The sequence below is a fragment of the Harpia harpyja genome, chromosome 20 (genome assembly GCF_026419915.1).
Source record: "Harpia harpyja isolate bHarHar1 chromosome 20, bHarHar1 primary haplotype, whole genome shotgun sequence".
Lineage (NCBI taxonomy): Eukaryota > Metazoa > Chordata > Aves > Accipitriformes > Accipitridae > Harpia > Harpia harpyja.
The window spans coordinates 17,123,663-17,137,540 of NC_068959.1; the positions used below are offsets into that span (position 1 = coordinate 17,123,663).

The window sequence follows — 13,878 nt, forward strand, 5'->3', positions numbered from 1 at the left end:
AGTTTCTGTGGGTTTTGAATATGAGACTTGTCCCAGTCTCATTTTATGGGAGAAGAGGACAGCACTGCTGCAAGGATTTGAACTAGATCCTTCAAATTTAGGAGGATGGTCTTTGGATAAACATCATGTACTTAATGTCAAGAGTGGTGAGTTAGTTAATTCCACATGTTTTCTGTGCTGTATAGAGCTTTGTCTGTGAACACTCTTTATTTGCATTGTATTTACACTTTAAAAAATTCAATTTCTCCACTCTTTTTTTTTATCTTTACCTCAGTAAGGTGTGGGACATGTTTCAGTTGTCAGAAAATTTTTGTAGAATTTGCATAAATTTTTTATTGTTCTGCACAGCATGACTTTCTTAAAGTCCAAATCTTTATCTTCTATTCTGTTGTTGGTTTATTCCCCTGTAATGTCTTTCTGTCTTCCTTCCCTGTTTTTCTGATGTTAACCACACCCATTTTTGGTTCCTTTTGTTTGACCTTTTTCCCTCTAATCTGAGATAGGGCTTAAAAGGTGTATGAGTCTGTGATGAGATACTGAGTCACATTTGTCTTTTTCCTTTGTCACCGGTTTGGTTTTTTCCTCTCTTCTCTTTGTCTTTACATATCCTAAGCTAATATTCCTTGTCCTCGTATTTTACCAGAGACTCTCAGGGAGCTGAGTGCTTAGCATATATTTCCCTGTAAAGTGTTTTCTACAGCCTTCCTGCTGATCCCCACATTAACGAATTGCAAAGTATATTGTGCTCAAGAAATCTAAAGTAGTGTTCAGAATAAGCAAGATCATGCTATTTGAACACACTTAAAGTGCTGTGCAGTGGATCAAGCGTTGTTGAGATAGCCATTTGGATAGTGCATGATATTCACTGTTGTCACCAGTGAGGAGCCAGTTACATTAAGATCATACAACTGCATTTCCAAAAGAACATGAGGCTAAAAGTTTCCAGCCAGATTTCTACAATCTTTGATGACATTGAAAATGGTCACTCTGTCAGAGAATCCACTCCTTTCTTGGAGCACGGGTCTGCTCTTTGAACCAATATTTTGAAAAGAAATGCTATCTTAAAGGGATTTCTTGAAGCCTAATAAAGATCCTTACTACTAGCTTTCCGCTTGCCTTTTATCATTGATCCTTAGCAGCCCTTCTAGGAGTTTCATCTTTCTCCTATCTTTTCATTTTCTGTGCTGTCGTCTTCTCTGGCACCTCCGTTTTTCATTTTACATTTTCCATGAAAAAAACATGAAAGACTGAGGGGTGGAAAGAGAACAGTAAGGTTGGCATAAAATTCCAAAGAAAACATAACATAGGAAACTGGAGTGAGAAGATCCAGGGACACAAATAAGGAACACGTCTTCTCCACTGTTTGCCTTCTCACTTCCCAGTTAATAAGACAGTCTAAACCATTGTGCCAGGCCAGAGAGCTGTATGGCAGTGTTTTCTTTCATAATGAATAGCAAAGGACTCTGGGTTTAGGTTTGGGTCTGCAATTGTGTATTTGTGTGGGTTTTAACAGAAAATCTTCATTACACCTTTATTTTTACTACTGCAAAGCTCTTTCACTCTTTTTGCACCGTTGAAGAACCAAATGCTGGAGTCATTTCAGTGTACAGTCCTTAACAGCAGCTGTTGAAAAGAGAGCTGCCTGAAGTCCCCTGCAATGAATGACGGTAATAACCACTTCTTCTCCTCTTCATTATTAGGTATATTGCACAAAGGCAATGGAGAAAATCAGTTTCTAACTCAGCAGCCGGCTGTGATAACCAGCATTATGGGGAATGGGCGCCGAAGAAGCATATCTTGTCCTAGCTGCAATGGTCTGGCAGAAGGAAATAAGCTTTTGGCCCCTGTAGCACTGGCAGTGGGTATTGATGGAAGTCTCTTTGTTGGAGATTTTAACTATATTCGGCGTATCTTCCCATCCAGGAATGTTACCAGTATATTGGAGCTGAGGTAAGGTGTTAATCTTAGCACTTCATTTCTGTAGCCTGTGCTCAAATCAGCCTTTACCATTACTTTTTATAATTTTGTAAAACATTGTCACTTTCAACCTATTTAAATTCCAGTGGAGAAATGGGGCACAGAAATGCATAGTTCAAAGTCTGTAGCTTATCAGAGCAACGCCTCTAGAGAAGGACTAAAGAGTACAGACCAACTTGTACAAGAAGTACAGACAATCTTCTTCTGTCTTGTTGGTGATCATTTGATACAATCTCCCTGCAGTACTATACATCATTTAGTTTTGTTTGAAAACTACAGCATTGACTGCCCTTTGGTATTGAGCCACAGTGATAAGCAAAGGTATAACAACAGTCTTACGAGGTTAGAAGGAAGATTTTCCTATCAATGGTTTTGAGAGCCACTGCCCCACTTCTTTCCCATACTCGTAAGTCCATTTCTGTAGGTTGACAAGTGCAGTTAAGATTGACATACAGAGTCGCTTTGCATTATCAGAACTCTTTTTAAGATTGTATTTCTGTACCTGCACACCACCCCCCCTGCCCACAACATTAAGATTTGGTCATTTAATAGGGAAGGCATGAGTGTAGAGTGTACCACTTCACCCATTTCTGTTCCATCTTCTTTTTTCGTTCTTCTAGGAGAGGCAAGAGCTATTGCTTCAAACTGTAACTCTTGTAACTGGACCTTATAGTTACAGCGCTGTTGAGTATTTGCAGAAAAATGAGGAAAAATAGCTTGTGTGGGCTGTCTTCCGATACTTCTACAGCCCACTCAGGCAACAGTATTAGTGCTCTTGTAAATTGGATAGAGCTGCAAAGTACATTGAGTGAATTTAGGTCATTAGCCTTTTTTTTAATGCTATGGCCAATAACCAGTTTCTCTGCTTTCACTGTACTTTTAGTTTTTAATTAGTGGGAAAAAGTGCGAAATGATTGGACTGTTAGAGAATAGGAGGCCTAGCTCTATTTTACACCTCTCTTCCATTCATGTCATTCTGTTGATGTCACTATTGTGAATTCTGATTTTATATAAGAGAAAAGAGATCCTATTCAGGCCAATTCTACTCTGAAATCACTCTCTGACACCTACCTCATACACCACCAGGCTGCCTCATTATATTTAAAAAGAAAAAAAAAGTAATAGATCATCCAGTGCTTTCTGCTAGCAGCTCAGTATAAACCACAGAAGGTAGCTGGTATGGAAGTGTGACCTGCTATAAATATTTATATCAATATACAGTATAACTCTGCTTTATATAGAATATGTTGATTTTTTTTTTTCTAATTTGTTCAGTTCTGTTTAGCTTCCTAGTAAATAGGACTACGGCTTCATAGGTGAAGAGAAACATTTTCAAATTAGGATACTTAAGATAAGGCATTTATATGGACCTCACTTCCTAATATCAGCCAGTGACAAAGTTTCCTAGTGCATCTGGTATTTGAAATGTTGTCTCCAAGTAGTCTGAGTACTTTGCTTTCTCTCTATGCAAGAGAGAACTTGGGCTTTTCAGCATGTGTGAGGGAAAATGGGAAAGGACATCAGTAAAGAAACAGAAGTGCTTAATCTGCTTTTGTCTACTTTCTCTTTTCTTTTGTGAAAGTCTGTTTTCCATAGCATAGTTTCTTTAGCTTCTGTTACAACTATTAGCAATGAACAATAAAGCTATTGTATTTTGAGTGCTGTTGGACAGCTGCAAATTACTTGACACACAGATTTTTAGGATTTGCAGTGATGTCTTTTGCCCCCTGTTCGTCTAAAGGGAATTAAGGTCCATTCCTGCAAACATCATCTATAGCAGTAATTGTCATTCAGTGGTCATCTTAAAATCTGTATGAGTTACATGGGTAAGAGTTTGAAGATTTGAGTGATTTAAGTATGAATGAGAGCAGAGTCTTCAGCTATTATCAAGTAGCTTGAATAGCATTGCAAACAGTATGTCCATAAGTATTACAAACCAAATACATCACTGTATTTAGATTTCACAATGGATGTAATTTTGGTTTTACATAAGCCAATATAAATCTTGAGTAACTTTATAAGTCAGAATATCCCAGTGTGCATATTTGCTTTGCACTGTCCTTTATGAAGGTGCCTGATCTGAGTGACTAATAGGAATTTTGACTCAAGAGTGTTGCATGTCACGCTTAACGTTGGTATTGCAAGTTTGGGGCTGTGCATTGAGTGCTGCAGCTCAGGAGTCATGCACCTCTTTGTTTAATTCAGTGGATATTCCTAAATGGAAATGACTTAAACACAGTGAAACACTGTGGTGTGGAGAACGTATTCATTTACATCTGGGGAGTAGAGGACACTTTTCCTTTGCCTTTGTGTCTAGACAGTAAACTAGGGATCAATTAATGCTCTATATCTCCCACTGTACAGTATCTTACTGCTCACTTAGAAGGTTTTTTTTTTACCCTAAGATTTGCTTTGATAGGCTTAAATAGATACCAAGTAGCATCCAAACTTGCTTTAAGCAATTATTTTAGAGACTGGGAGGAGAGGAAAATAAACTGTGCAGTAGAAATTTGTTTAGAAATAGCCTGTTGGAAAACTATTTTGACGAAAGAGGTTGCCTCCAACTGGTGGACAATATCCTAAGCCCAGGGCTTCCCCCTTCCCAGTTCTGTATTCAGAAAACTGCCAGTTTCTCTCGCTCCTAGCCCACAAGCTACACATATTTCCATGTGAAAACTCTTCCAATGGTCCAGAAAGTTTCCTACAAAATATATGGGGGGTGGGGGGTGGGGGCAGGGGTACCCTACTAGGGAACTAGCTTGCAACTCTATCACTCCCAGTCGCTCTTCATCCGTAAAAGAATCTAAGGCTAGTGCTGAAAAGAGATATCTTCTCCTGTGTCCTTTTGTAAAATTAAACAAATACTATGTTTGCTTTACCATCTATTCTTCAGCTAACTGTTTGTTCTTTTTTCTTCTGTTCCCTTTCTATAAAGAAATAAAGAGTTTAAACATAGGTAAGACACGAGCTCTTTCCCATATAATTTGATATGGTTTGTTTGCTTCATTGTGTTTGCTTTTTGTGTTGTGCTTCTTGTGTAATGTTATGTTCTTCATGTACCATATATAGAAACATTTTTATGTGCTAATTGTGTGTTATGAATATGATAAGCGTTAGCAATTATGAAATGCAGTCAAAAAGCAACCAAATAAGTTCTGACAGTAATTAGAAATTTCTAGTAGAATGCAAGTATAATGAACCCCAAGCTAACTTCTATATAAACACTTCTCCCTGCTGTCTATAATTGGTCTAAATGGTTGAGGTAAACTGCAACAGCAGTTTTACAAATGCCAGAAAGGTTCACAAAAGCACTAATGACTGCAAATAGGTCAAAAACTCATTTTCCGGTCATTAATGATTTTCCGAACCCTCTGTCCTTTTTCATAATTTAGTTTCTATTTTCTTTCATCAAATACATTTAACAGTCAGTCAACCTGTGGGGCTGGTTGTATGCAACCGCTAGATGCAGTCACTGTAAGATTCATGAGGGAGGCATAACCTTTCTGGACGTTAGCAGAAAAGATTTTTCATCGTCTCACGTGAGCACTAGGCCTTCTGGATTGCAGCAGCATAGGATACACTTGTACCTTCTTCCATGCCACACCTGGGACAGGGAGGATGTTCCCCCTGGAGAATATCAAGGGCACAAACAAGAGCTGTTGTAAACTATTCCATAGTGTCCTGTGCACCGCCCTTTTAAAACCATACTTTCCATTTCTGTAATGCAAGTTAGATGCAGAAGATGGTCTGGACTAAACAGTAAAATTTCCCCTTTACAATATATTTTGGTATAACAAGTGTTACACCACTAAATTTTCTTACCTGGATTAATTCATTCACAATTTGCTAATAATTCTTGGTGATGCTGGAGGCTTCTCGTTTGCATTAACTAAGCTTAGTTAATTTTTCAGGTGCTTAGAGATTTGCTCTGGGCAGCTTCTCTTTTTGGCTAAATTACCACACGGTGGTAACTGCTGCATTCATCGGGGAGGGCTAGAGGCAGAGACATTATTGACAGAGGCCTCTGAGCAATACTGAATGTTATAGAAAATCTTTTAAAACAAGGTACATTCCTTGGCTTCCTATAATTCAAATAAAAGATTACAGTGGCATGGAGAAAAGAGAGGCAGAGGTCTTTCATTGCTCAGATGCCAGTTTGAGAAATATTTACTACTCGTTTATAAAATACATCCCTGTTTGAGGTAATAATCTAATAGTTCAGTTTCTCTGGGGACACAGTGAGCGCATGTCACTTTTCACCAGTCATTTTCTGCCAAAGTCCCTCAAATATTTTACATGGAGAGTCTTCCACTATCCGATCCCTTCCGGAGCTCAGGAAAGAGCAAAGGGGCATGCGCTAGGTCTGCAGCTCCGGCGAGTTGGTCTCTGATCTGGAACAAAGGCTCATGACTGACTCCCCAGCAAAACCGCCCTGAGGGAGGTTCCAGAGGAGAAAGGCAGGGTGAGCTCCATGGACACACCACTGACGGCAGGAGAGGAGAGGGAAATAAGCCTATGTTCTGCCATTGCTCTTTACCCTGACTCATCCCTTCTGCCATCCCGGTAGCAGTGGGACACGCCTGAGGCTCGCTGTGGGCAGAAGGGAAGCAGGGGTGTGCTCACTCAGGAAGGCAGGCGCAGGCTGGCAAAATCATGTCAGAAAAGAAGAGAGACCCTTCCAGTCTTGGGAGCAGCTCCCACCACTGAGACCAAGCAAGGCCCCCGCCTCCGGCAGCAAGCAGCTATGGCCGTGCCCAGCTCCAGTTTGTACCTGCTGCTGGTCTCCCTGCTCGGCCGAGGTGGGGGTGCCGCACATTTTAGAAGGACCAGGCGAAAGGCACTCTGGGCCGGAGATGCAGAGAGGCAGCATCGGCAAGCCTGCAGCCGCAGCACTCGGTTGGTGGCTCATCTGCTGCTGCTGCAAAGCCTTGAGCTAAGTTTGGGTGTATTTGTGAAGTATGGCGCAACACTAGTGTCGCAGCAAAGTTTGTTCTTCAGCATAAGGGGCAACCGTGGTGGAGGAAAAGAGCAGAATTTCAAAACAATGACAAATGTGCGGGTGCTTACATGGCTCAGATACTCGAGAGACTGGCGAAATCTTGTAAGTGGAAATAAATATTTTTCTATGCAGCAAAGGTTGAGCTTTGTTTTGGAGGGATGAGAAGGAATGCGATAAGGGTCTAGTGAAGAGGTGCAGTCTGCTGCTGAAGATAAGGAGAGGAACTTGGGGAATAAAAAGATTGTGCTTTAATCTCAAGCATGTCACTAGCCTCCCTGCATAACTTTGTCTACACCACTTAACCTCTCTGTGCCTCAGTTTCCTCCTCTGTAAAATGGGTGTAATACCCATCTTTTTAAAGTACTTTGAGATCCATGCATGAAATAAACCTGCCAAGTATTTTTTGTTTATTGTATTTTTTCATCTCTAATTTCTACACTCCTAGACTTCAGCAGATGGTATTACCTCTGCCTACTGAATTTTGATCAAACCAATCTCCTTCCTACTTTCTACAGTTTTAGAACAAACTGTTACTGACCTAAAATCACGGCATGTCAAAGACTGGCGTAGAGGAAGATAACTGTAGAAAGTGGTATTTTGGGGCCTCCTCATTCCTCCAAATCTGGTCATGACCACATGAACGCAGTTGTCTTTGTGCTGCCGATAATCCATCTGCCGAAAGTGGCCTTATTATAGTTTCAGCAAGTCTGATCAAGAAATGTCTTATGTCCATCATAACTTACCTCTGTGTATCCGCACTCTTGGAGTTGGGCACTTTTGCCACATGAAACTAGGAGTGTGGATATTTGGAGGCAAATCTCTCTGGTTACTGGTAAGTAACCTTCATTTTTTTTCTTCCTGTCTTCATTTGTCTTCTATGCTTTGAAACCGCCATTGACCTTATTTACACTCACCCATAGGCTCCAAAGGCTGGAAAATTCACATCATGCTTAAAATCCAACTAAATTGAGTTAAACTAGCCAGGCAAGATTTTGAAAATATTTCTGCACTGCAGTTCTATGTGTGTGAATGTATATCGCAAAGATTGACATTTCTCAATTTGCAGATGATTTGCTAAAGTAGTTCCAAAATGTGACAAGCTGTCAAAAACCATATATTTCAGAAGAGAAATAGCTTTCCATATGAGCACCCATTCTAATCACAAACTGAGGACCAGTTTTTCAATGACAGAAGGTTTGGAGTTAAAGTCAGACACTTGGGGTCTCTGGTTTTAGTCATATAACCAACTTTACCTGCCATAAATGAGATTCTTAAGAAGAATGAATGAGAACAAATTTGCTTTAGGAATAAATTTGTTATGCCTCTGCCTCCCATTTATACAAGACCTCACAAATCTTGTGGCATAATATAAGTAACTCAGAAGCTGATTCTTTGATCTTACCCCTATGACTTCTGCTTTCAAGGGAAGTTAAACAAGGTGGCGGGGAGGGAGGGCAACAGGTAGAGATAAGCCAAAGAGAATTGACCTGGAGCAGATCTAAAGGGCTAAAGAGATCAAGAGGAAAGTCTCCCATGCAGCTTTGGCTTACTGGGCTCTGCTGTGCAAGGTTTGGTGTAGCAGGATGAATGAGATTTAACATGACGATCCTTCTGAAACACCGACCAGGCCCTACTCAAGTTAGGTCCTCAGATGGTAGTCCTTCAGACCCCACCTCTGTATGAAGGTGTCAGACTTTCTTTCCAGATCTCTCTGTGCCTGATGAGTATCCAAGCTCTGAAAGTCTGCGAAGTTTCTAGACTGCTCAGCTGTTTCTGTTTTATGCTTTCTTTTTCTCTAAAGCAACAATCCCGCTCATAAATACTATCTGGCCGTGGACCCTGTTTCAGGCTCACTGTACGTATCGGACACCAATAGTCGACGGATATACAAAGTCAAGTCGCTCACTGGCACGAAAGACCTAGCTGGTAACTCTGAAGTGGTAGCAGGGACTGGAGAGCAATGCCTGCCCTTTGACGAAGCCAGATGTGGGGATGGAGGGAAGGCAGTGGACGCAACCCTAATGAGCCCTCGAGGTAAAGCGGGAAAAGAAGCTGGAGGAAATGACTGCGTGAGGCTAGGCTGGATGTGAAAATAATTATCTGGCAATTAAATCACTCCTTGCTTGGTAATTTTTATTCTGGGCTTTAATTACAGTGGATTGGCAAGTGTTCGTGCCTTGTTTAGTTAAAGCAAACTTTATTACCCCAACACTGAATGCTGCAAAAGGAGAATAGAACGCAAATTAGCAGGGTACCACTCACTCGAAGAAGTAAGCATGTAAACTGGGAAAAAAATTACTGTTTGAGATACAGTCTTAGGGGAGAAAAACTGCCTGCTGTAGCTTTTTTCTGAGTTTTTATTCTATGTATCCCATTCTTCAGACGTGGAGGAAAAATAAAAGGATTTTTGCCCTATCCAGTTTCTAATTTTTAACAAAAAGTTTTCAAGAGGATGTAGAGATTTGGGGATGCGTTTCTTTTTAAGATTTTTTGTTGTTGTTCCATTGTTTCATCTTAATTGAAAGGATGGATTAATCAGGTGTATTGCCAGGTGTTTCAAACATCTTTGGGTTTTATTTCAATGGTTGAAAATAACTAGATAATCATAAAAGTGAATAAAAATGAAAGGTCCTGTTTCTTTGTATAGGTGATAGTTAATACATACAGAGTATATTAACAGGACAGAGCTGCTTGCATGTTTTAAGTTAAGCCTCTACATAGAAGTTACGAAGATAAAGCTGAATCTTCTCTCACTGGCCAATAGGATGAGCACTGCAACCATTTGAAGACAAAATTTTTAGATCAATATTTTATTTTCAGCCCAAGAAACAGGCAAGGCAGTGTGCCAAATCAAAGCAGGAAAGGCAAGTGAGAAAAAGTCTGCCCTCCTTCACAACAGGCAGCAGCATCCTTCTGTTCCTCCAAGGGAGCACCCTTTCATTCTGTGCCTTTCCTCTCCAAGGACTCCCAATGTGACAGGCACTGAACCTTTCATTTTTTTCTAGGGTGGAAACTCCTGTGTCTTCATCTGGAAACACCAGATGTTCTTCCTGTATTCCTTACTGCAACAGGTCAAAGAATTAAAAAACATCCTGAAAGAATATAATGTCCTCTTAATTTTTCAAAATTTTTAAAGCAATTTCAAAAGATTTCTAAACATTCTTCATCCTCATTAGATCCTTCAGATGGAGAAAGCAACACCTCAGATTTCTTAGATTAAAACTTAGGAGGTAAATTTTTTTTTTATCGGGTTATGTAACATATCATAGAGAGTTTGAATTTACAAATAAGCTGATGCATTCTGCTGGCTCTTTGGCATATTTGGGGGATTTCTGTGGTTTTCTTTTCTTTAAAGCCCCAAAGGATAAAGCTGCTTGATGCCATTTATTCAGCAGAACTACAGGTACTTGGAGGGTTCCAGGACCTGTGCTCAGGTTGGAAGGGAGGAAAGAACAAGGGAAGTGAACAAACATCACCATCTTGTAAACTTGTTAATAAGATGAAGCCTGCCTTGAAGCTAGGAGCCTCACTGCTTCACTGATGCCCGGTTTTTATATTTGCAGGAATTGCAGTGGATAAGTATGGACTCATGTATTTTGTTGATGCCACTATGATTAGAAAAGTGGATCAGAATGGAATTATATCAACCCTGCTGGGCTCCAATGACCTAACTGCTGTTCGACCTCTCAGCTGTGATTCCAGCATGGATGTCACCCAGGTAGCCTCTTACTGCATTTATTTTCTTCTCTGCCTTAGAAGAGATGGGCATCTATTTTGGATGACTGCCTGGCCACTTAAGAAATACATTATGCAGCACAAGATGATAGCATATTTGATTTGTTACTGAAATGAGTGAACCATCCTTTTACTGTGGCTAACACAGGTTATTTATGCAACTATAGAGAAATAATGTTGAGATAATGGGAGTTATTGTCTTAATTGCCTGTTTTTCTGTAATTATTGTAGAGCTTCCACAATGTAGCATTCGTTCTTTGCACAGAAACACAATTAGCCAAAGTTACCACTGCACATAGCTTTAATATTTCCGAAAAACAAAATCATTGTTTGAAATAGTTGCCGTTCATGACTTGGTTTCATGATTTACGCTGATAAACCCCTCACTAATTTGCTGTTGTTACACATGGAATTTTAAACACTAGAAGTGTACTTTTCAGTTATGAGTTTTACAGTAATAATTTGTGCAACTCATAGGTACGGCTGGAGTGGCCTACTGATCTCGCTGTCAATCCCATGGACAACTCACTTTATGTCCTAGAGAACAATGTTATTTTACGGATCACAGAAAATCATCAAGTTAGCATTATTGCTGGACGCCCCATGCACTGCCAGGTTCCTGGTATAGACTACTCTCTTAGCAAACTGGCTATTCATTCTGCACTTGAATCAGCCAGTGCCATTGCCATCTCACACACAGGAGTTCTTTACATCAGTGAGACAGATGAAAAAAAAATTAATCGGCTACGCCAGGTAACTACCAATGGAGAAATATGCCTTCTTGCAGGGGCAGCTTCAGACTGTGATTGCAAAAATGATGTCAACTGTAATTGCTATTCTGGGGATGATGGGTATGCCACTGATGCCATCTTAAATTCACCATCTTCCTTAGCTGTGGCCCCAGATGGTACCATCTACATAGCTGATCTTGGAAATATCCGCATTAGGGCTGTCAGTAAAAACAGGCCCATTCTTAATTCTTTTAACCAATATGAAGCTGCATCTCCAGGAGAACAGGAGCTGTATGTCTTCAATGCTGATGGGATTCACCAGTACACTCTCAGCCTCGTTACCGGGGAGTACTTGTACAATTTCACCTATAGCAGCGATAACGATGTCACGGAGGTGATGGACAACAATGGCAACTCCTTGAAGGTCCGTCGGGATGCCAGTGGGATGCCCCGCCATTTACTGATGCCGGATAATCAGATTGTCACGCTGGCTGTTGGCACTAATGGTGGACTCAAGCTAGTCTCAACACAGACCCTGGAGCTCGGATTAATGACATATAACGGAAACAGTGGTCTCTTAGCAACGAAGAGTGATGAAACAGGATGGACAACATTTTATGAGTAAGAATGTTTTTGGATATATTAAGCATACATTTATTTTTCACATGGTAGTGAGTAGGCCCTAAACTGACCCTACTGAAATCTGTTGTAGGCTTTTCACTGATACCGAATAAGGCCGTTACATCTCACTCTAGTATGATAGTGGAAATTACTAAGTGGCTTCTTGATTTCATCGGTTTTGCCGCGTCCTTTAGGTGGGTACCAAACCACCTAAATTCCTGCCCGCAGTGTGAGGCCAGTGAGAAAGCTCACCCGCCTCCAGCACGAAGGACTGTGTGCCACATTCAGAAACCCGTGTTTGATTTACCAGATTGGGTCCCTGCTCTTAGTTGTCAGCAAGGCTGCAGGTAATTCACATCCAGCCCAGCCCCCAGCAATCTACGGCTCCTACTGAGCTGCCTCTCTCTAGGAACCCTAGTGCTGCAGTTTCTTTCGGAACTCAAATTATGTATCTTTCTGTTCAGACTCATATATTACTCATGGTTGTTAAAATGTTGATTAACTTCACTGATTGTTCATTCTTGAGACAAGTGAGGAAATTAGATCCCCAGCTATCTGTCAGACCCCTGGTGTAACTTCCATAATTTGTAGATAACCCAAAAGCACACCGGTGTTCATGAGCATATAGATTAGAAAGGCAGAACTTCCTCTTTAAATGAAATTCATCAGAGATGAAGTTCAAAAGTATATTAAAAATCTAGAAAAACTAGTCAGGTTTTTATTTATACTTATCCTATTCTTAGTAGTCGTATTGCCATTTATTTACCAAAACAATTTTAAAAATAGAAGCTAAATGGTATATTGAAAATATATATAAGTATGGCAAGTCTGATGCTATATATTTTGTTCGAAATAGTTAAATTAATGATTACTAAATACCATTTCTCAAATCAGTGGGTAGAAAGGATGAATAGGGCTTTATATTTAATTTTAAATTGTAGGGTTATTTTTAAGGATACAGACCAGCAATGACGCACACCTATTTTAGTTTATTAATGCCTTCGTCTTGGCCACCACCTTCTTTCTTTTTAGAGGAAACATAAGTAATGCAGGAATAAAAAGAACTGTGTTCGGTCTGCTCAAAATATATCTAAATCAGCATTGCACATCAGTATTTTGTCCACTATGTGTTTCATTCCCGTAAAAAGGAAAGCAGTGCCCTCTCGTGGTCCCCTTCTGATGTGGCCCTGGAAATTGAACCACTGCGGGTAGAGATGAGGAGGTTTTTTCTCCTTAATATTTTGCAAAGAGTATTTCTTTACCACACATTAGTTACAAAAATAATCCAGTTATGTGAACGCATGAAGGTATTACCTGCTGATTACAAGATCAAGTAAAAGCTCACTGTACTAGATGGTGGTAAAATCTCACCTGATTGCTGATGAGATGTGGATGCCCTTCTAGGTAGGTTTTTTGTTGTTTTTTTCCTCACTAGCTAGCTCAGGTTTCAGATCAGAAGTCATATAAACTAGTTATTTCTCAAAACACCAGCAATTAATTGTAGAAAATTAAAAAGCAAAGTAATTTAAAACTCTACATGAAAATCAATGAAACATTAAAAAAGGTCATATAGTTACAAGTTACAAAACTGGTATAACCGGTGGCTGAGAATCACATGAAGTACTAAGCATGATTTATTAGAAAAATTGTACAATGATTCCTAAGTAAATATAGAAGGCAGGTGCTTTGATGTCTTACTGAGATGCATCTGAAAATATAATTTAACGTGTAGATAGTGCTGACATGTTGACTAGATTTTTTCCCAAGATCAAATAAGAGAAGATGTGCAACCCTTGCCTCAGGTCAGTGGAAGTT

The 13,878-nt window shown here is 40.0% G+C and overlaps 2 protein-coding genes across 17 annotated transcripts in view; one reads left to right on the forward strand and one right to left on the reverse strand.

The window, feature by feature from the left end:
- TENM2 (teneurin transmembrane protein 2) overlaps window positions 1-13,878 on the forward strand; it is a 716,298-nt gene that overhangs the window by 681,713 nt on the left and 20,707 nt on the right. For 14 of the 16 annotated variants that reach the window (XM_052816231.1, XM_052816228.1, XM_052816233.1 and 11 more), the window contains 6 exons: window positions 3-146; window positions 1,701-1,950; window positions 4,913-4,933; window positions 8,778-9,010; window positions 10,540-10,694; window positions 11,189-12,063. In XM_052816231.1, the coding sequence (XP_052672191.1) occupies window positions 3-146; window positions 1,701-1,950; window positions 4,913-4,933; window positions 8,778-9,010; window positions 10,540-10,694; window positions 11,189-12,063 (1,678 nt within the window). The remainder of the gene's footprint in view (window positions 1-2; window positions 147-1,700; window positions 1,951-4,912; window positions 4,934-8,777; window positions 9,011-10,539; window positions 10,695-11,188; window positions 12,064-13,878) is intronic. The other 2 variants (XM_052816232.1, XM_052816235.1) reach the window with 1 other exon arrangement.
- Window positions 1-13,878, reverse strand: part of PANK3 (pantothenate kinase 3) — a 288,950-nt gene that overhangs the window by 36,135 nt on the left and 238,937 nt on the right. The window lies entirely within an intron of this gene.